Source organism: Pseudorasbora parva, chromosome 3, assembly GCF_024679245.1.
Source record: "Pseudorasbora parva isolate DD20220531a chromosome 3, ASM2467924v1, whole genome shotgun sequence".
Classification (NCBI taxonomy): Eukaryota; Metazoa; Chordata; class Actinopteri; order Cypriniformes; family Gobionidae; genus Pseudorasbora; species Pseudorasbora parva.
Window position 1 is genome coordinate 36,917,819 of NC_090174.1, and position 23,954 is coordinate 36,941,772.

The 23,954-nt window shown below is 39.0% G+C and overlaps 1 protein-coding gene and 1 long non-coding RNA gene across 4 annotated transcripts in view; one reads left to right on the forward strand and one right to left on the reverse strand.

Moving 5' to 3' along the window:
- The window catches only part of LOC137071931 (uncharacterized), a 65,643-nt gene that overhangs the window by 36,868 nt on the left and 4,821 nt on the right, over positions 1–23,954 (forward strand). The window contains exon 3 of the long non-coding RNA XR_010904552.1: positions 3,348–3,524. This is a non-coding gene — a long non-coding RNA (uncharacterized lncRNA). The remainder of the gene's footprint in view (positions 1–3,347; positions 3,525–23,954) is intronic.
- Positions 6,460–20,080, reverse strand: lmo4a (LIM domain only 4a). 3 transcript variants are annotated; one of them, XM_067438674.1, is made up of 5 exons: positions 19,693–20,076; positions 12,654–12,899; positions 9,188–9,284; positions 7,430–7,588; positions 6,460–7,335 (listed from the first exon to the last, which is right to left on the reverse strand). In XM_067438674.1, the coding sequence occupies exons 2-5, from the start codon at positions 12,890–12,892 to the stop codon at positions 7,327–7,329; spliced, it is 504 nt and encodes a 167-aa protein (XP_067294775.1). In that variant the 5' UTR covers positions 12,893–12,899; positions 19,693–20,076; the 3' UTR covers positions 6,460–7,326. The 3 variants fall into 3 exon arrangements, with proteins under 3 accessions (XP_067294775.1, XP_067294777.1, XP_067294778.1); XM_067438676.1 differs by lacking the exon at positions 19,693–20,076 and adding an exon at positions 18,297–18,317; XM_067438677.1 differs by lacking the exon at positions 6,460–7,335 and having other exon boundaries at positions 7,424–7,588; positions 19,693–20,080.

Here is a 23,954-nt window from a genome sequence, read left to right on the forward strand (position 1 = left end):
AGCATCAACAAGGCATTTTCGCCCACAGGACTGCCGCATACTGGATGTTTTCCCCTTTTCACACCATTCTTTGTAAACCCTAGAAATGGGTGTGCGTGAAAATCCCAGTAACTGAGCAGAATGTGAAATACTCAGACCGGCCCGTCTGGCACCAACAACCATGCCAATCTCAAAACTGCTTAAATCACCTTTCTTTCCCATTCTGACATTCAGTTTGGAGTTCAGGAGATTGTCTTGACCAATGCATTGCATGCATTGAAGCAACTGCCATGTGATTGGTTGATTAGATAGTTGCATTAATGAGAAATTGAACAGGTGTTCCTAATAATCCTTTAGGTGAGTGTACACATACTCACCACATACTGTGTTTTTCACTACTGAAGTAGCTATGCGAAGTATTCTTTTTTATGATGCTAATTTTAATTACCTGAATGAATGACATTTAAAGGCTAGTTGTGCAAGGAATTCCATATTACTACCAGAGGGAAGTGCCGCATAAATGAGGGCATGAGGGATTGATCCATGCATTGCCCAAATCTAACCAAACCACTGTCAGGTTGCCTTTGTTTGCTTTAGCCTCCCATATCATCTGAGAACACTGTGTGTTCCAGACACAAGCCTGGAATACCACCTTTCTGGATAGAGGTGACAATATATCCATTCTCTGTACAGTTCTGTGATTATGTCTCTTCTGATAGATGAGGAGCACCATTGCAGACCTGATGTCTGAGGACTTTCATTATCATCTACACACACACATATCAAATCAGTTGTTTGGCAAATGGTTCATTTTTTAAATAAATGTATGTTGTATCAGCAATACCTCCAAGTATTACTTTTTCATTGTAGAAATTTCAAATGTGATAATGATTTGCATATACCAGCTGATGCACAAGAGAGAACTAGTACTTTCCCCCCTCCACTTTAAGCTTAAGTGACCTCACACCCCCTGCTGCTGGGACAACAGTGTCTACTGAGCCTATTCTTGTGTCCCTTAGGTGTGATGCCGCCACATAAATCCCTTGGTACTAAGATGAGCTGACAACCAAAATTGTACTCTGTCAGTAAATTATATCCTCACAATATTTATCTTTGAATAAAATCAGACACTTGCTCTCCAGTGCTGCTTGCTGACTCTGGCTGGCCTGTTTAGAACAAGAACTGCTCCGCTAAGTCTGCTAATGAGAGCCATTAATGAGGGCTGACCTGTCTTTCAGTATTGCCAGTAACACCTCAACCTTAACCCCTTTTTCTTTTTACTAGTTTATTTCTTTGTTTAAAGCAAGAAAGGATACACTTTAAACAAATTTACAAAAATAATAATGCAGGTGGTGAAAGGAAACCCCATAAAGAATCACAAATAAGTTAATCACAAGTAGTAGCAGAAGTACTAGTATAAATGGTTCACAAAGTCATTCATGCAAACACAAAATGCCATCATGGTAACACACGACACTCAAATAATACATTCTTTAAACAATAGAAGATGTAACATAAAATCCAAATGTACATAACTGATAACAAAAACTAAAAAACTTGATCATTAAACAAAATAACTTAAAATGTAAAGTGTTACGTTGGGGATTCTGGGAATGTCAGTTTACAGTTTGACTGTAAATTATACATTGATTTGTTTTTTTACTTCTAAAAACTGTACAGTTAACAGCATTTCACATTAAAATTATATTTAAAAAATATTTTACAATTTTCCTCTATATATGGGAACAGTTTATTTCCATAGCGTTTTTACAATATTTTAAAAAGACACTAGTATTTTACAGTGTAGCGTTACCAGCCACAACCACGATCAACAATGTGGTATTGTATATTATTGATCAGTTTGTATTTCCAATACTATATTCCTGCAATATAGGTTCCTTGTTTTTGTGTCACAGCGCTATAAAAAAAAAAGTTGTACAATAGCTGGTTGTACTCCAAAAGAGTAGACTTGATTTAAACCTAAAAGAAACAAACGCAAAGACTAGACCCACAGAAATGATAACATTTGAATTCTCTTTCCACCTTATTTTTAATGTAAGAGCAGGCATGGCCATTTTAAATTTGAATGTTCAAGGCTTTCTGTGTCAAGCATCTTATTTTAGCCGTGCAAAAACAAAACGTCACAGAATCATAAACATGTACAGCATTTATCTTGTTGGTTTTATACAGGCTGAGAATTTGGGCCAGATTTACTAAACAGGGCAAATTAGCGTGAGTGCGCAATTACAAAAAAAGGGAGGATGGGTGATCTACTGACAACGTGCAAAGTAATAAACACAAACCAAACGCAGCCGGATCATTTCCATAATGACCAACACAATCGTCTAGCTTCTGGTTTAAGAGGGCTATATATATATACTGTATATTGGGGTGGTAAATAATGGAGCAAACACAAGTAAACTGACGAGCGCAAACCTTAGTAAATCACATTGTGCATGTGATACATTTAAATACTGTCCTCCCATAAATCGAGTCTGTATAAGGGAAACTCCTGCAAGAGCATATGCAATAAGGTCAGCCATAAAAATAACACTGTCAACTCTAATTTTTCACTGCATGTCTTTAGTAAATCCTGACAGTAGTTTTTTTTGAATGACAAAGGAGGGTTATCTGTTAGTAAATCTGGCTAAATGTTCTAAGAAAATGAAATTTAAAAAAAAAACTAATTTGTTACAGTGAACTACACTATGTACAGGCAAGCAGATAAACCCAGAAAGGTAACACATAATGGTAACACTTTATTTTGATATTTTGATATTTATTTTGTCCACTTTAGACCTTCTACTAACTATAAGTAACTTTGCAACTACATGTCAACTAACTGTCAATGGAGTATTAGTAGACTGTCTGATTAATATTTACTAAAACTTTATTTTGTCGGCCCCCCAACAGACATTCTACTGACTATAAGCAAATTGGCAACTACAATTCAACTTGTTCTTCTAACCCGAACCCTAAAACCTAACCATAACCTGACGTGTCTACTGACAGTCTACTAATACTCTAATGAGAGTTAGCTGACATGTAGTTGCAAAGTTACTTATAGTTAGTAGAATGTTTAAAGTGGACTATCAAAATAAAGTGTAACCCACATAATTCCACATTAAGCATTAAAGAAATGTACTGTTGCATTCATAATTTGGGCTCATCTATAAAGTAGGCAATGCATCATCGCCATCAAGGTATACACTGAATTTGATCTTAATACATTTAACAGTATAGGTTCATCTTGAGGTTTTGATGGAAGATGTTCATCGAAGGAGACAATCAGCATTCAGGGAGTCTTAACTGATTGTAAAGTTTCCTTACCCGTCTTCAGCCTCTCCCTGTCTCTTTCTCTCCAGCAGCAAGCTGTTTGGCACTCTTCTCCACTGCTTCTCCACCACTGAAGCCAAACAGCTGTGGAGTTTATGATGCTGGCAGCTTAAAAACAGATCAGAGACAAGTAAGGAGGTCTGGCCATATATATCAGAGGCAGGCGACAGGACCCGACTCCATATAGGCTGCTGAAACAAAAGATAGCGGTGAGTAAACGTTTCAGGTCACTGAAATCCAGCTGAAGTAGCAGGCAGAGTATTAAACCAAAAGCCTTCTCCTATGACTTCTTATATTAAATGACTGAGCATTGGATTAGATTTTCCAGATTTGTGTGCCTTTGTGGGACATCTCTGAGTTATTAGAGTTCGTTACTGTGGCTGTGGTTAGCACACATTTAAAGGGATAGTTCACTCAAAAATGGAAATTAGCACAAGATGTACTCACCCTCAAGTCATCCTAGGTGCATATGACATTCTTCTTTCAGACAAGCGCAGACTGAGTTCTATTAAAAAAAATGCCCTGGCTCTACCAAGCTTTATAATGGCAGTGAATGGCAGCCCAAAATATAAAAGCCAAAAAAGTGCATCCATCCATTATAAAAAGTAATCCACAAGGCTCGGGGGAGTTAATAAAGGCCTTCTGAAGTGAACTGATTCAGATGTAAGCAAATATTCTTGTAAATATATTTGTATCTACCACGTTATAAAGTAAAATATCTAGCTGCCAGCGGACCGCCTTCCACATTCAACTTACGAACAAAGTGTAATGCCTCTCCCAAGATCAAAATGCTTGCGCTACGTCCGACGTCATGCTCGCTCCTTTTTTCATGAGTTGAATAAAGAAGGCTAGATATTTTAGTTTATAACACATTAAATATGGATATTTTACTAACAAAAACCCATCGATTCGCTTCAAAAGGCCATTATTACCCCCCCCAAAGCCGTGTGGATTGCGTTTATGATGGATGGATGCACCTTTTTAGTCTTTAAATTTTGGGCTGCCATTATAAAGCTGCGACTTTACTCGTCTGAAAGTTGATCATCATATACACCTAGGCTTGAGGGTGAGTAATTCATGGGCTAATTTTTATTTTTGGGCATCTTACGACAACAAGTACAACAACTTACATCTGCTCTCTTCCATTTGTGGGAGATGTTACTGAATTGTTAAACAATGCACAAATAACTATATAAATGGGTCCCCAAACTTGCACTAGGCAGATGCTTTTATTCAAAGCGACTTACATTACACATAAACCGCACACAAAACAATACATAATTCCTGTTTTAGTCTTAATGCTGTAGGTCATCTCAAGGTGGTTGACCCATTGACCTGTGGTAGTAATACTAGCATGATCTGATGTAGTTAATGGGTCCACGGTCTGTGCCACCTTCACTGTGATAAAAAAGATCCCTTCTTCATCTGTTCTGCTTTTTCCCCATCTTCACACAACATGAGGTGAGGAAACAATGTAATTACACCAATTTGCATGTGTTAATTGGATTAATTAGAGAATTGAAGAAAGAAGGGGGAAGACTACGTGCATGTCCTCACAGACAAGCGCTTCTTTAAATCAGTGCACTTAAAAATAAAGTTTCTCCTTCCTTTACAAGTTGGCAAAACCTTGTGGTAGAGCTTTGATTTGAGAAACCGTTAATTGGCTTTTGAATATGTCAGACTAATTAGAAATGCAGAGTTGAAGCACGATCGGTTTGAATGCAAAGAGCTACTCGAATGGCCAAGGGAGTTCTTATTTTATTTTTTGAGAATCACTAACCCCTCCTCCCACTTAACAAGATTTGGAGATAATTGCAATTAGGATCATTTGCATAAGTTAATGAATTTCTCTGCTACTTTCCTTAACGATCTCGAGCTACAGAATATTTACGGAGCACTGAATCTTAAGTATAGTACATGGATTCATGATGTCAGTTTTCAGCATAATACATTTTTTCTGATTTATGTTTGCTGACAAGTATATCTGTGTTCAAAAAAAATTCTCTTTTCACTTTTTGATGCCACTGACCCTCAAATATGATCCTAGTGTGAGGAACTTGCGTCATAAAATGCAGCTGTTTATTTTAATGTACAAAGGACCACTTATACCATGAAAAATAAATATATGAATGTACTGTATATACTTGCTGTAAATAAAGTATACTCAACATTTATGTAATCAAAATTTAAATCACAATTATTTTATTCTGTAGCCACATTTAAAAAAAAAAAAAATCTCACCATACCCAATACATCTCTATTTAAAAGTAATATAAAGGAAAATACAGTTAAGATTGTTTTTTTTTCAATGTGATCTGACCTCAAGACTTTTAAGATCCCACAATATTGATTCCAATGCAAAGCGTCACAGCTGGCTTTAACACCCCCTACCCAACACATGCACACCAACTAACAGCCATAACGTGGTATGGTCGTCTTCTATTTTTCTCATAAGAAACACAAGGGAAAGGAACATTTTTGTTATTAATCGTAAAAGTCAATTAGAAAGGAACACCTTGTGAGTGCAAGCCTAAGGTAGTTGAAATACGAGAGATGGGTTTAATTAGCCAATTAAATAAACAAGATATGGGGGAGTTTAATGCCAAAAAGCAATTACCAGAAATGCCATAATGAGAAAACTTCTCATACCTTGGCAAATCAGATCAGAGAAAGGCAGAGTTAGAAGTAAATGAAATCTTAAGAGGAGGGCCAGATGAAAGAAAAGGGCGGGAACATTTCTATAGCGGCGTTCACAAAGATGCACGAGACCTCCTTTTAGCAAGACCCACGGATTGAAATCACGGCAGGAGAGAAAGTGCCAACTCCAATGCCTCTCATTACTCTCTGTAACGATGCAGACGCAAGAGATTGTGTTGAAATCTGGAAGGTAATGAACCATGTTTTTGGCCAAGGACTATTGGAGAGCCGTCTTGACTTCCAATGAGTGTCCAACATACCAAGCCAAAACCATCAAATGTTGAAGTACACCGAGCAGAGATGTCAAGACTGCATTTTTGATGGTTATAGTTATTTTAATTAAGTACTTTATTCCATTTTACAGATATCTTATTTTTGAATGGTTCCTCCATTTAAACAGAGGACACAAGGAAACAGGTCAACCATTGAACACATTACAACAGCACATGAAATATGTACAATTTTACTCTCAATCTCCCTCACTCTCACAAAAGTCTTGGCAGACACTGAATACCAGTCTCTCTTAGAGAATATGCATACAGACATAATTTATTCTACCAAACCATTGGGGGAAAAAAAAAACATACTGTTTCCTCTGGAGACTATGACCCTTTCAAAAAGAGCGCTTCATACGTCATAAACTTGAGTAGACGAAACAATACATGTTCACGTATCTGTACTGTGCATGTGTATGATTACTTGCTAATAGGAAGTAAATGACAAAGGAGGGAAAACTGGACATAAAAAATGTTTTGGCCACCCAAGACGACATAACATTTTCAAAAAAGAACGAATAAACTAACACTTGAAGTGAAAAGGCCCTATAAAACAAAAGGCAACCACCACTGCAAAAAATTGTCATTTTCAACAGTCTTTTTATATATGGACGTTGTTTTGTGGGCAAGAAGTGAAATCTAACATCATCCATAGACCCCCCCCCCAGTCCAAAACGTTGGGTAACGTCCACAACATTTCTTGAGAACAAAATCATGTTGAGCATCACCCCAGCATTATAGAGCTGCTCTTTTATTGAGTCCAAGTCTTTCAGGATCAAGCTATCCCAGCCATATCCAGAAAGAACACTTATGCTTCCGTCTTTCTTCGACTTGATTGCGTTTCCCTCGTTAGGGGTGATTGTCTCGCAAGTGACTCACAGTACTTGCGTGGTTCAGAATTCTTCTATGGTGGCTGAATGCACAAAAGTGGCGTGGAAGATCTTGAGTGTGGGTGGACATTCACAATGATAGATTGGAGGGAAGAGGTGAGGAAAAATATGAAGGAAAGGCACACCGCAAATTATACATCCATGTTCCCTCAGCAAACCTGTGTAAAAAGAACCACGTAGTTGATCAGTTTTTGTTTTTCTAGGAAAAATGTAATATCAGTCAGTCATCGCTTTAATTTTTTTTAATCATACCTTTTGGTCTGGTAGGAGGGTGTTGCTCTGCAGGGGGGTCAAGTGACTACTGAGCAAAGCTCCACCTGGTCGGTCATGCTCACAAAAGATGGTGCCGTTGACATAGTGAAATCGGTCACCAGGAACCAAACGATTTCGACATGTGGCACAAGTGAAACACTGTGAAGGAGAAAACACAAAGGGAAAAAAATTTCACTGGCACTCGTCTCTCTGTTGTCTGAAACTTACTTAGCGACCATCAAAAAAAAAAAGTATGTTAGTATGAATGAAATTCAGATGTACTACAGCCACAGTGTTGTCATGATCATGTGACCTACAGCAGTTACATCGCTTCACAAATCCTATCCTGTGGCCTCATTTATACATTTATTTATTTTTATTTAAAAAGGAAGTGTACATTAATCAACATTCATGAATGTAAAATAAATGTATCCAATACAAAATGGGCTAGTTTTCATGGGATAGCAAAGTGTCCATCGAATGCTCACTTTAAAATCTTGGTGAAAGTTGTAGGTCATCAGGGTACTTTTCGCATACTCTGAATACTATGAATTCGGACACTACTCTGCACATTTTGTTTTCACCCACTATATAGTATGGAAGTGGGTATTCGGACATAGCGACTGAATTTTCATGTCAACTTTAAATAACCACCAATATGAGGGGAAAAATCCTATATATAAACAGTAGTTTTCCACTACTGAAAGAAATGGGGAAATGAGTGAGACCAGAGTACCTACACATATGGTACATTTGCATTGTTTGAAAAAAAAAAAATATTACCCTCCAAGCTCACATTTCTTCAGATACTCACAAATTAGAAATTTTGTCAGGATGTAGTTACCTAATTTTGAAAACTTATGCAAACATGGACCACTGGGAAACCAAACCGATCCACTCAGCTAAATCAGGGAATGGTTTCCTTTTCCAATCAAATATTATTAAGACAGGTTGACACCTACACCACTATAATTAAGGAGGAATGTGTGGCGCAGTTGGGAAAATGGTTAGTTGATGAGTTTCGGTAGGGGTCTCTTGAGACTATCCTGCTATCCACGCTCAGTTAAAGCAAGACTTCAGCTGACAATTCAAAGAGAAACATATTTCTCCAAAAAAAGAGACTGCTTCAAGTCTTTGCAGATGTTTCCATTCCAAGAAAATAACGAGAAGCATAAACACATACGTTAATACAATAATGCCTTTAATTCTCACTCTGGAGATATGGGATGTGGGTCCAAGTCATTGTTTTGCAAGAATTATGCCTTTCAACTTCCAGTCTTGAGGGAGTTGTGATACAATACTCAAAAATTTCATAAATCTAACTATTAAACATTGTCTCAAGCTTACGTTGAGCAATTCATGCTGACTTGCATGCCAATGTCAAAGGGAATTTAGGTAATTGCACTGTACTAAACAAATTCCCTTGTGTTTGGGACTGGTTCAGAAAATTGTAACCATACAAGTGTACAAAGAAGTTTCATTAGTAATTCTGCAAATGGTGACTTTCTTCTTCCCCAAACTAAAATGTTTCTAGGCATCAGCTCAGTCTGATCTCAAACGACCCAGTTTAGTCAAATATATAACAAGTGTAAAAAAGTCAAGTCTGTTGACTACTGTAATGATTTCAATTGGAGTCTGAGAGTTACATTTTGTTGAGGAGCTCAAACAAAACAACAACATGCAGGTTTTTTTTTTTTTTAATTAAATAAATAATAATAATACAGAAATATGAGCATTTGATGACAGACTATGGCTCACCTTTAAATGGTAGACATTACCCTGGGCCCTCATCACCATCTCACTGGCAGGGATAGACTGTCCACATGCACTGCAGGCTCCACTGTGACCAAACAACCTGCACAGAGTGACCACACACCAGTTGAAAGCAAGTCAACAATGCAACAACAATACAGTTATACATCCAAAATGCACGTTTCTCAAAGTGACATTTTCACCTGAGGGATAAAAACACTGTAACATATATATAAACACCCTGAAAATAACACTCGTCAGTAATTCACTTCTATTCATTCCACACATGGGGAAATACATTTTTAAATCCATAGCTTGAAGTTTGGGTGCTTTGCGATGCGTGTTTGTGCATGCGTGGCTTGTATGGCAGGCACCAAAGCCCCTATATTCCTTAGACTGTAGCCTATCAGCTAATCTGGAGTGGCAGTGTAATTGGTGGCAATGGGTGGGGGGTGGCTATAGGAGCCTCTGATCCACCCTTGGCTCCTAATTAGGGTGCACTTGATTACTCTGCTGCCTGAGCTTGAGGTTGTTATAGGCAATTTTAGGAGAACACTCAAATGAGTTCAAGTCGTGCTCTTGATGAGCTGAAAGAAAGAATAAGAAGGAAAAAAACATCTAAACACACACTCTGCCGTATAGAGATAAAAGCCAGATGCACACAAACAACACGCAACATACAAGCATTCCACTCGCACACATGAGCACAAACAACTTGTTTTCATTCAGAACACCTGGAGCCACCGTGTCACAGTCATGTTTCAGTAGGAAACATTTCTTCCGCTCCCTCTCAGGGGTCTTTATTGTGATGGTAACCAGACCAGTTTGGCAGCTAATTCTCACCAACTCACTTTCTCCTCTTCCCCCTTCCCTCGCTCTCTCAACCCCTCCTCCGCTATCACTGTCCCAGCTCTGACTGCTCGCAGTAATGAATTTTTGATCTTAATCCAAACAGTAATTTAATAAGAGACGGCAGAAAGGAGCCCTGTTCTCCCTAATTAATGCACCCTACTTTTATCAGACCTCAGGCTCCATGCTGTGTCATTTGGTAATGAAGCTCTGCCCTTTTGATTAGCTGTATTATACATATTTAATACACTGCAGATTGAGTACACCTTACATGCACTCTTAAAGGAAATATACATAAGACCACCCTTGACACTTACAACATGTTTGTGGAATTAGAGCGCCGTAAGAGATGTCCTTTTGTGAAAAAAGTATTTATTTCTTACTTGAGTTGTTATATAACCCAAAGTTGTCATGAAACAAGTACTGATCATACTCTATTAAGGAAGCCTGGCAAAACAATACAAAAAGGCATAAACAATATATTGAATGATATAATAATAACAACAACAATAATAATAATGTATACAAACAAAATTGTATTAAGTAGTGCCTTGTGTTTTTCAGGTAAATCTAACAGTATTCAGATGTAGAAATTGAATAATCAGTAAATTAATACACAGTCTTTATTGTATATGAAATATAACTAAGATCATTTTTTAAAGGTATTTGTTAAAGCTACAAGTCATTTTCTTTCTCTTTTGATCCCAACAGATAGCTGTAGCTCCCCAGCCGAAGCTGCTCGCGAACTGATAATTTCTTCTAGTTAATTGATATCATCAAATAAACATGAATAAGTGGAAGAACAAGTTCAATTCCACTGATGTCAAATCATTCTTCTAACTCTCCTGACTGTTTTGTCTGAAAAAAGGCGGATTCTGCCTTGTGATTGGTCAGATCACCTGCAAATCAAACTTGCGGCGAAGGGTGAGTTGAATCAATGTTCATGTCCTGTATGCGTGCAGAAAACAGCACACAAGTAGCCCTCTTGCGCCTGATGCATGACTCGACTTAAACACATGCAAGTGATAAGCTTAAACTCAATCATGGTTAATACAGGAATGTGTATGCGTTCGCCGATCAACTATGGTCCCTATACTTGACGTCGCTCGCCCCGTGGTGTGACTATCCCTAATGCGCACATCTCGATAATCGATGCTAAAACATATTGTGCAGCCCTAACATAAATGTATATGTAAAATATATGTATGTGTGTGAAATTGAAAATAATTATTTGAAAACAAAAATACCGTTTGTCAGTTGCTATAAACTATTAAATATGACAAGCTATTTTGCAGGTAACTTGTTTAAAATATGTCAGGACTGCAGAATCTTTTTGGATTTTGGGGTCAGAGAGATCATTTGACTTTTGAGCAGGCATCTCTGGCACTTCTACAGCAATCACAGGCACACACAAATACATCTGTGGCAATGCCAAATAGTCAGACATCCCTGGTTGAGGTCCAAACAGAACAGTGTGGGTCTAACAGGCAACAATGGCGTGCCGTCATGGACCAATGCATCATTGCACACATCCAAACACACAGAGGTCAATTTCAAAGCCTCAGCGATTATAAACAAATCTAATCTCCTCACCTCTGGAGCCTTCAGCTCAAAATATACAAGGGACTAGAGGCCAAATTCAATCAAAGAGTTATGTAATCATCATCATTCGGCACATATGCAATCATAGACCTCAGCGAAAAACTGCCATAAAAATAAACGATCAGTTGTTAGGGTTTGCAAAATCAAGGTTGCATTTGTTTTGTAGACTGGAAAAATGTATGACAAAATGACAATTCTGAGTCGAGTTCTAATTTGATCACTGACTGTGCTTTTAGTTTGAGGCTGTACTGCCACAGTGTACAGCACATGAAAAACATGTGGGGAGTCTTTGAGGAATATGGCTGCTCCAGATGCCATGTTACATGCACCCACACACTTCCTGTCATAATTGGTGAACTTTCTTGTTGCAGTTCACGAAGTAACATATATTCCAATGTGTTGCCACAGCAAAAATGTCTTAAGTATGACAGTCAGACGCTACACTACATTCTTGCCTGAAAAAATTGACAATTTCAGTTAAAATTACTCAGTTACTTTTACATTAAAACACAGTTAAAATTACTTGGATGAATTAACATTTGGTTTGTGAGTTTAAATTTCTAAAAAAAATTACATTTTAATCTTGGACAAAAATATGAAAAATAGTAATACCTTGCACAACCACAAGATAGCTAACGTCATGAACTGAAAAATGGCTGTTTGTTTATATAAGATATGGTAGTGTGGAGGGTTTTGATGGTTTTCTTTTGATTAAATATGAAACAAATTTACTCTGAAAGCCCATGTAAATATCCGGAGCCTTTCATACCACTCACCTGAACTTAAACCACTATTAAATATGGAAAGGAGATATAATGATATAAAACTACAATCAAGTTCACGAATCACGAAAGCTTTGAAAAGCTTTGAAGCTTTGAAAATTTGTTTCCAGTCAAATACAGAGACGTCCTGTCTTCGTCTAACAGATTACGACTGATACTATGACCAGGAACATCAATTATTTGCTCTTATTCAACATTTCTGTCCCACCAAATCCCTGATTGCCTGTTTCGTTTAGTACCTGATGTAATCGTTCCTGCAGAGGATCATTCCTCCTTTGCTGAAACAGGTGCTGCCGATCTCTCCCAGTTGAGCCTGGCAGCAGGAGCACTTAAGACAGCGCGTGTGCCAGTACCGATCCATGGAGAAGAGCAGGAAACGGTCCGAGATCCGACCTCCGCAGCCTGCACAGGAGCGCACGGCCCCGCCACTACCTCCTGTCACCGCGACAGCAGTGGTTTCCACACGGCTGTTCACCATCGCCTGCCTGCGGGATAGAGCGGAGAAGCTCGTAAATCAGCATATCTGGCCTGTGTTATCCAGAGGCCAGATAGTTATACCACTATCAGAGCCATTAGATCAGCCATTAGAGATGTTCCCCCAAACCTTCAAACAAATCACCATAATACATTCTTATGATCCTAAAACATAATAGGATAGATAGAGTTCTTGCCTTATTGCTGATTTAATTTTCAATGTCCCCATCCAGAGAAAAGAGGAAAAAGGATAAAACTGGCTGACCAATTGGGATTATAGTAAAAAGAAAAAGCATTTTCCAGCAATTTATTACAGTAAATAACAGTAAACAAAAAAAGTAAACAAGGCCAGGGAAATGACTGATGTAGCAGTACAGTATCCTCTAGTAGTTACAGATAAAGTGTAATGGGAAATGTTTACAGTTCTACGTTGGTGCTTAGGCTCCCAAAATGTACTGTTGAATACATGATGTTCTTGTGTAATGTTTTTTTTTTTTAACCATTTTAGTTGGCTGTGCTCATCTTTTTGGTTCTTGCTTTGTAAAGTTTAGAGTTTTATTACATCTAAAATAACCGTTGTTGTTCATCACCGTTTTTTTTTTCTATTCTGAGTGAAGAATAGTCATAGTTTGCCAAAGTAGCAACCAGTCAACTCACAACAACAGTATTCCAAGCCCCCAAAAGCATTTTTAAAGCATCTAAATATTATTTATCTTTTATCAAGTTATGATTACATAAAAGGGGCCTGATATATAACGTTTTGCTTATTTTCTCTATGTAACAGTGCAAACAGCTGTATTATGTAACATTTTATACTGGCTAACTATAAAAGTAAATTTTAAAGTAAACAAGGCTCTTAATCAAAGGAAATCATAATCATAAATTTGATTTCACCATTTGCAATATTTTTATCCCACAATAAAATGCAATGAGAGAAAACATGTGGTTGACTATAGAAGAACTGTAAACAGTTAATGAAACTTCCTTAAAGGGTTAGTTTACCCAAAAATGAAATTGATGTCATTAATGACTCGCCCTAATGTCGTTCCACACCTGTTCATCATCAGAACACAGTTTAAGATATTTTAGATTTTAGTCCCAGAGCATATGCAGTCAATGCCCACTTTACTGTCCATGTCCAGAAAGGGAATAAAAACATCATCAAAGTCGTCCATATGTGACATCGGTTGGTTAATTAGAATCTCTTGAAGCATTGAACATTTTGGTCCAAAAATATCAAAAACTATGAATTTATTCAGCATTGTCCTCTCTTCCTGTGTTTCTCCAAAAAGATTCAAACGGTTCATGAATCAATGAATCGATCAATGATTCGGGGCGCCAATGTTACGTGATTTCAGCAGTTTGACGGTTTGATGCGATCTGAACTGCTGAAATCACGTGACATTGGCGACCCGAATCATTGATCGATTCACGCCGTTTTAATCTTTTTGGAGGAACGCGGAAGAGAAGACACAAACATAAAATCATAGTTTTTGATATTTTTGGACCAAAATGTATTTTCGATGCTTCAAGAGATTCTAATCAACCAACTGATGTCACATATGGACAACTTTGATGATGTTTTTATTCCCTTTCTGGACATGGACAGTAAAGTGTGCATTGACTGCATATGCTCTGGGACTAAAATATAAAATCTTAAACTGTGTTCTGAAGATGAACGGAGGTCTTACGGGTGTGGAACGACATTAGGGGGAGTCATTAATGACATCAATTTCATTTTTGGGTGAACTAACCCTTTAAGTACTTAAAGGGTTAGTTCACCCAAAAAAATGTATTCTGTCATTAATTCCTCATCCTCATGTTTTTCGAAAAACATCTTCGGAACACAAATGGAGATATTTTTTATGAAATCCAAATCTCTCAGGCCTCTCCAGACAGCTATTTAATTAACACTTTCAAGGCCCAGAAAGGTGAAAAAAGACATCGTTAAAATTGTCCATGTGACTCCAGTGGTTCAACCTTAATTTTTAATGAAGCAACAAGAATACTTTTTGTGTGCATAAACAAACAAAAAAGCGTTCTCAAGATCTACGGTAGCCGATGCTATTCACGTGAGCACCACGACACATGCGCGGCCTGCGGGAGCTGCACTGTATTCATGACAGAAACGTCATAGAAGACTGGCACAGTCCAGAACGAAATTGCTGAATAAAGTTGTCAATATTTTTTTTTAATGTTAATATGTTTAAACATAAAAACATTTAATATGTTTATTTTTAAACACAAAAAGTATTCTCACTGCTTCATTAAATTGAACCACAGGAGTCACATTTTAACAATGTTTTTATTACTTTTCTGGGCCTTGAAAGTGTTAATCAAATAGCGGTCTATGTATGGAGAGGTTAAAGAGCTTTCGGATTTCATAAAAATATCTTAATTTGTGTTCAGAAGATAAACGAAGGTCTTAGGGGTTTGGAACAACATGAGTGTGAGGATTTAATGACAGAATTTTCAATTTGGGGTGAACTATCCCTTTAATACGTCTTGGAAGAGTTTCACTAAAGAAGAGGTACCAAGACCAGATGCTTCTAAAATGACTGGATAATGGACACAGCCATCTCTCTAAGGCACTGCTAAACAACCTATGGCCACCATAACTCCAATTTAAATGTGATATTAACAACATATCAAATCTGTTCTTATAATGAAATTCATTCAAAATGTTTTTGTACATAATGGTGCTATATGAAGTACTTTAAGAAAAGTTACAGTTAAAAGAAAAAAGAAATTTATAGTGCAATGTGATTGCCACGGAACTATAATGAAGCTCATGCTGCAGGCTATTCTATGGAAATTATGTAGTCCACAGATTTTTATATCTGCCTTAACATTATCAGTTTATATCTACAGCTCATTTCCAGAACTTTCATTGCAAATATGAGTGGAGATCAAACCCAGCTGGAGGCAGTGCAGCTTTCAAATGGCAGTAACTGAAACCATAAGGACAAAACCTGTTCCCTTTCAGAGTATGTTATCTCAGAGTGTGAATGTTGATCCGAGAACAGGGGGTCATATCAATATGACATCTCCAAATAAGAGCACTAATCTAGAAACCTAGCCATCCTTATCTGCATGAGACTTTACAAACACCACCTTGCTTTACCACGGTTCACATTTCTCACAGTACCATGTAAACAAAAATAATTTGTGGAACTCCAACTACTTTTCCAAGAGTGATTTTAAATATGTCCTAGTTTGCAGTCGGAATGCCTTGTGGTAAACAGCCTTCAACCAAAACGAGAACTCAATCACAACACCAACCACTGTTAATGATGTTTTCCAAATGAAAGTGCGGCTGATTTGTCATTCCCCATCTGAAGACTTTAGCTTGAGTATGTTTTCACTTATGTGGAGTGTATTCCCTTGATGAGTTACTGTTCACCAGCCGTTTCCCTGCGAGCAAGCAAACTGCTCCTGCTCTCAATAAACCGCCTTATGCAGTTCCAGAAGGATGAATTCAGTCTAACCACCAACCATCCTTACCACACACTAGAACAGCTTTAGTATGTCTAGCTTCAGGCCAACATATTACCTTTTCTAACATTATCTAAAATAAGCACGAAGATTGTGGTTTGAGAAGGTCAGACTGTCAAACTAAGCAAAAGACATTCAGACTTGAGGCACAATACATATGCTCAGGCACATTAGAAAATGCTTGCACATTTTATTTCTAAAAATAACTTTGTATCTCTGCATTGTTGTTTTCTGACCAGACACAACGCAGGCTTCTATGCTGCATTCGGAAAACCTCAGCAAAACCTTGTGAGGACCAGTTGGTGCAGTTTTCTCCTTTTGGAGAGGCGGCAGCAATGTGAGGAAGAGGCTTTGGACATCTGGCTGAGGCTATATCACTTGTTATTTCCTCTCTCTGTTGTTCTAAAGGAGAGGTCAGTCGACAGCAGACTGGAGACATAGGCCAGGTTAGAGGTCACAACTGAGCCCTGTTGATTGGTAGGGTCGACCAGGGGTCAAAAGAGAAGAGGAAAGCAACAGGAAGGCTCTTTGTGCTTTGCTCCAAAGGAGTGGGAATGCTTTCCTCAGGTCCTATCTGTCTTCCCAGCCTTGTGCCGGACATAAGATATCGACCGCCACGCGTTTTCCCACAAATAAGAGCATGAACAGTGCCAACAGGTACCATAGGCTCCTAAACAGACAGTTCCCCCAATAAAAAAAAATAATAAAAAAAAGTAAAACAGGCTTGGAATGACATGAGGGTGAGTAAATGATGACTTTGATGATGATTTTTCCTTTTAAACTTTGGATGTTCTTGGTGAAGCATCTTACACAGTTTATGCTGTGGTGGAATCATGAAACTGATCTTTCAATGTAAAAATTGAGAAATCCTAAAGCTAAGAAAAAGCAATCTACAGAAAATAGCCTTGAAAGATCTTGTGCACGTGTGGTTAACATTCCCTCACCTTACCTGATAAAACTGGCCGAACAGGTGTAATATAACACTCAAGAGAGCTGCATAAGCAAACATGGTAACATCCTGAAACTGACATGAACATACATGCCTGAATTCTTATTGGAGAATTTGCCAGGCACCAATTTAAACCAATTTCCGACACCCTTGGCTTTAATCTTTACATTGTCATGTCAGAGTTGGGCATATTTAAGTCTTACACAAACTATGAGCCTGATATCTTATTAAATGCATTGTGACCAGCTGTACGAGATTATAAAGCAAATTTATTCAGCGCTCCTACACAAACAGATTTTGCCTCAGGACCTTTTCTCCATAACTGACACCAGTAACAAGCAGCATACATTGTCATTCCCGCACACCTGCAGAAATGACGTTCCAAAGCAGGTTGCCAAATAACTTTGCAACAGTTAATTTCATGAAAATGCAAATCCCCCATTTTTTAATCATCCTATTCCTGCAGACCTAAGAGCTAGGGAGACAATGCTGCTGAATGGGACCCTGAGGGAATATCACACGCTTTGAGGCTTGGCTGTTTCAATACAGAACAATTACATTATCCCTCTAATAACTTAGGTAAGTTAATCCTTCACTGGAAACGTTTGGCGACAACCTTTTTTAAGCTATGAGGCTTAATGTAGTGTCTTATCACAGGGTTGCAGGAGTTGTGACGCTATAGGCCTATATCTTCGGCAGTCTGCATTGTGTTGTGACCAATTCAAGCAAAATATGGCATATATACTGCTTACGAGGAGTGCAAGTGTGTTTAAAGGTCACTGCTAACTTAAAACAGGCAAATTTGTGCATCTAGGTGATTTACAGGCAAATCTACAGTCCCACGTTAACTTTTTTTCCCCTACTTATTAAAGAGGGGCTTCTATCTATCTATCTATCTATCTATCTATCTATCTATCGGAGCAACATAAGATTAATAAAACGTATACAATTAAAAAGCTTGTACCTCAAGGCCTTCAAGTGGAGAACTCATCCTGCTTTCCCAAACGTATGAACTGAACTATTCAACCAAGTACCCTACTGCTAGTTTCGAAGTGAGGAACTACTCTGGAAACAGACCAAACTCTTCTCTTTCTCTCTTGTTATTTAAACGCTGTCATCAAAAAGGTCAGCGAGGCGGAGGCTCGTTCAGTTCCACTCGACTAACGGGCTGATTGATGAAATAAGAGGCAAAAACAGAAGCTAATGAAGAGAAACACAATACCGTCGCTGTCCGAGCGCAGACTGATGGATTGGTGTCTGCTTGACAGGGCAAATGATGGGTCTACACTATTAGACAAATCACATATCATCAATTACTAGCCTAATGTTGTAGGAGACTTAAGAACACACTATTATGTTTTATGGTTGTGCCTCAACTTTTCCTTTTGTGGGGCAGAACGTCTGTTGAGGACTAACCACGGTCTCCATAGAAACTCGATGACGCGAGAACGCGATTTGTTTATTTTTTATTTATATATTTGACTTATTCTTAAATGTAAATTTGTAAAGTCATAACACGTCAGTTAGTATAACATAACTGCGCACAAACTCAGTGCGAGTCGGTGATAATTAAAATAAATGAGCGTAGCACCATGGTTCGCAGCCTCTAAAAATAGTAGCGAGTCCAGTGAGCAAATGACCAAACCCTGGTTGGCACCACCGCAGATTAGCAGTATATCCTTCTCTTTTAATAATGCGCTCTGGGGCCATATAACTACACGCTTCGCCGTTTCATTAAAACGGGTCTCTTTTTAATTAACACTCCGCGCACAACTCCCCATTGTGCACAATTCTCCGGTCCAGTGACAGCACGCATAAAGGCTACGTCTCAAAAGATAACATGCTGCCTACCTAGACGGCATTTTACCTTGACAGCATCTCAGCCCAGCTGCCTAGGTTGGCAGCTCACTGTGATTTGAGATACAGCCATTGGGTGAGAGTAACTGTATGGGGAAGTTGCTGCCATGCAAGATGCACCAATGTAAAGTTTGGTTAATGCATTTTTTTTTTAAAGAGGAAAAGGAAAAAATGTGTGAGATGCTGTGCAATAAATCATAACAAAATAACAGACTAACCTCTAAATAAAACTTGCTTTTTTGTTTATAAGTCGGACACACACTAGCAACGCTATTGATATCAAAAGGCCTTGGCGTTTGCTAAATTAGACTTAACTTGTGATAAAATCCAACAAAACGACATCTTATAAAAGCAGACGTTGTGATGTGCGTGTTTGAACACGCACATAACTGACTAAACTGTTCAAACAGACAGACAAAGAAACTCTCTAACTTAACCTTACTGAAAACAAGTTCACAATCTGTGTATTGATTAAATGGTTAACGTACTAGCTTTTTACTCACCGTTATTTAAACGTAGTCTGGAAAGAAGTCAAAGGTGATGAATCACTCTCAAAGTTAATGCGCGGTATTAAGCAGTGAGACTGGCTGTCCTTGTGTTTGTATTTTGCTTTCGCCCACCCACAAAATCGTTGAAGAAAATGAGCTTTTGATAATCCGAGCGTCGCGTGTTCCAACAAACTTCAAAACCGTCCTCCTGTTAGAAGCGCTCCGCCAAAACCGTCAAATTCATGTTAATGTTGAGCTATTGCACATGATCTTGCACGTGGCAGGTTCTTAAAACTAGCATTTATTAGAACGCGCTTTCATATGCCTTATTCCCTAAAACCTCCTATGCGCTACAAAGTCTTATTTCTGGCGTCAGTTTACGCTGAAATTACTTATGAACGAACAGGGAGAAAATTTTAAAGTCACTCCTCTGGTGACGTGCCATAGGTGCAACCTCCGCAGCCAATAAACGGCGAGGGGGCGTGGCATTTGACAGAATGATGGATGGCTGTTTGGGCAACTTCAAATAATTTGATACTAATTTAAATTGCCCATAATCAGCACGGCTGAGTTATGCTGAAATAATTTAAAGGCCGTTTTTATCCACAGCATTTAAACCTACCGCAACTTAAATTACGCGTGTTAATTCACCTATGCGCTTCCGCAAATGGACAAGCGTCATTCTATAGCCTAAATAAACCGCCAAAAGATGCAAAAACAGTGCAAATAACAGATGTGCTCACGCGAGAGGAAAACAGGCATCTGTTAAATTGAATGCTACCACGTGCTCTCACCTTATATTTGCTGCGTCTCTCGGCACGATCGAAGCTGCGAACATCTGGCCAAGATGGAAAGCCAATTACCTCTGGCGCCGTAAATCTTTATTTAACCAATGCAATACTGTCCAATTTGCCTTGATTTACCATTACAGGCCTAAATGAACTGGCCTTGGCCTCTCTCTTACAGCCAGTGCTAACAGTAAGAAAAGTTATGATGTCAACTAAACACACCCGCGAGGCAGTAGCCTAATGTCTAAACTGTTAATGGCAATACACAGTTTGGCAACTGTGGCAATCTTATAAACAACTTTGTTGTCGTCTTTGTTTCAACTTGGGTACTCTGTTCATTATTTAGGGGATGATCAGAGAAGCCCTTATACAGAAATGACGCAAGCTGCCCTGCAAGTTCAAAATTGTTGCATTTTAAATCTGGCATTTATTATACAGAGCCATTAAATAATTATTGATGTACCGAACAATGCTTGTACATTTAAATTAGTAAGGGAAATAAAACATTTAACCGAATTTAATCGATTGACCCCCTGACACTAAAATAAATATTAGAATTGACATGTATTAAGAAATAGTAAAATGTATAAGACCCTATAATAATGTATAAGAAAGTTCACAAACAACACATTTTTACAAATGCAGCAGAGCTATAATAACCTTTTCAAGAAAATGTTCACATAGGAGATGTACACATAGCTACTCATGTCTTCCTTACTAAGCAGTGGGCTTATAGAAGAGTTAGCAAATGTGTTATTATTTCTGCTCCGGAAATAAGGGTCTGGCGGCATCTAGTGGAAGATTGTATGAGCTTTGCACGTTAGTAACATTAGTAGGCCTAGCTAAGTTTGGATAGCGATCAATTTCCCACTTTAAAATGAGAATAGCCTACGCTATGAAATTATTCTCTTTTTTTTAATTGTGCATTTCTCTACATATTTCTTAGCAAAATGTGAAACTCTGATATCATGATCCTGTTGTAAGAACATTAACTGAATTGTAAGGGTCAAAGATGGGTCATGGAAGGATCTACCAGTTCTATTCTGATGTAAGGCATTGTCATTTGTTTAAAAAAGGGTAGTAGTGTGATTCTATTCAAATCCAGGCTCTGCATACAAAGACTTCAAAGCAAGCAGCTCTTAGACACATACTCTGCCTTGGGGATCACCTGAGCAGACTGGTCTTTGATGAGACACTGTAGAGTCCCTTGCTACTCTTACAAAGGTAAATGTATCCACCCCTCCTTTCCCCAACCCCCTGGTACCCGTCTCCCTGGTGTCTCCATTGTTTCATAGAAACTCAACACTTTGCATGAGATAGAGAAAGGAAATAGACCAACAGAGGCCCACGAAAGATGAACAGAGCACAGCAGTGCGGGTGAGAATATCTAAGCCAGGGAGGGAAAGAGATAAAGAGGTTGAAAAGGGGTGGGGTGGGGGGATATATTTAAAAAAATCAGAGGACACTGGGGCACCAATTGTCATTGTGGAAATAGTTTTAATGCTCCTACTAATAATCTAGTTGAATGGATATGTAATTATATATATATATATATATATATATATATATATATATATATATATATATATATATATACATATATACATACAAAATATACATACACACACACACACACACACACACACACATTGAGGAAAATAAGTATTTGAGCACTCTGCTATTTTGCAAGTTCTCCAACTTGGAAATCATGGAGGGGTCTGGCTGAAATTGTCATCGTAGGTCCATGTCCACTGTGAGAGACATAATCCAGAAATCACAATATATGATTTTTTTTATCAATATATGAACTATTTATTTGTATGATACAGCTGCAATTAAGTATTTGAACACTTGTCTATCAGCTAGAATTCTGACCCTCAAAGACCTGTTAGTCTCCCTTTAAAATGTCCACCTCCACTCCTTTTATTATTCTAAATTAGATGCACCTGTTTGAGGTTGTTAGGTGCATAAAGACCCCTGTCCACCCCATACAATCAGTAAGAATCCAACTACTAACATCGCCAAGACCAAAGAGCTGTCCAAAGACACTAGAGACAAAATTGTACACCTCTACAAGGCTGGAAAGGGCTACGTGGAAATTGCCAGGCAGCTTGGTGAAAAAAGGTCTAGGATTTCGGGCCTATCTCATTTGACTACGCTTTCCCGCCTGGCGGCCAGGAAAAAGTGCGGCCTTTGCGGCCTACTCTGAGCTTGTCGACGCGCTTCGCGCGCGACTGAGAAGCTTGTGATCGATTGGCCTTATGTTCCCACGAATTGCAATCTTCTAAGCTTGATGAGAGATTTCTAAGTGTGCTAGTGCATATCGCAAGTTGATAAGGAAACTGTCATTTTTCAGCGATCTGCACAACTAGGTGTCCAGATCCTGAAAGCAGCCGTTTTGCGCCCGCCTTCTAATGCGGTAGCCGCTCACTTCATCATCCTCGTTGGTTCTGTGGAGCAAGGTTATTCCGCCATTCCAGCGATCTAAGACACACTGGCCTCTCATCTTCAGCTGTTTAGAGCTCCGCATAGCCAAGGATTTTGGCCTTATGGCCTACTAAGCACACCACGCTCGATGGCTGGTCTGGTGGCCGCTTTACGCCACCTTTGGTTAAGCCTCACTGAGATTCGCGACAAAGAGAAGGTTTTTCCTCCTCAATGCCCTCTATTTCTCAGGGGGATTTATTGGAAAAAAGGCAGTTCATGCCTAGGAAAACTAGAGTTTCTTCTAGCACCTCTCCTTCCCAGCCTAGAGAGCAGCCTCCGTTCAAAAGAATTTCAGGAGTGACCAGAATCATCCCCCACCTGCCATGGTTTGGGGAGCTCGTGGTCACCCTTTTCCACGACAAAGACCTCTTCGGTGCAGATGAAGCAGCCTGGCAGTTGCTTTCCGTTCCTCCTCCGCTGAGTCGTTCCTGGCCCTCCGGGCAGGGAAAAGAATCGCGCTGAACGTTCGGGGCTGGGTCAGACTGCACAAGCATTTCTGCCCGCCTCCTGGCCGCTCTCCGAGTCCACCCCCTTCACACTCGCCAGTGAATCTCGAGGGGTGAGGTCGGCTCAACCTCTTGTCTCTCCCACACAAGGGAATGGAGACGCTTTAGGATTTCTCCCCCTGAGTCCGTCGAATCACATTTCCAATACCTGTTTTCTAGGAGACACGGCCCGTTTTCTCCAGCGGTCAGTGGACCTTACGTTTCCCACTCAGGTCATCGCAGCCTCCTCGCCGCATATGGACGCAGTCGGCTTTCCGTTGCGGCCGGACAATCTCTCCACGGAGTCCCAGTTCGGCACCCTAATCAGGTATGCCCACTGCACTTCACTACTCCTCTTCTTATTTTGTCCAAGAGTGGAAACGTTTTCCAGGAGTGTCACCCTGGGCGCTTCACATGATTCAGCTGGGCTACACACTTCAGTCTTGCCGCAACCACCTTTTTAGGAGTCTGTCTGGATTCCGTGTCAATGTAGGCCTGTCTGGCTCCTGCCCAGATT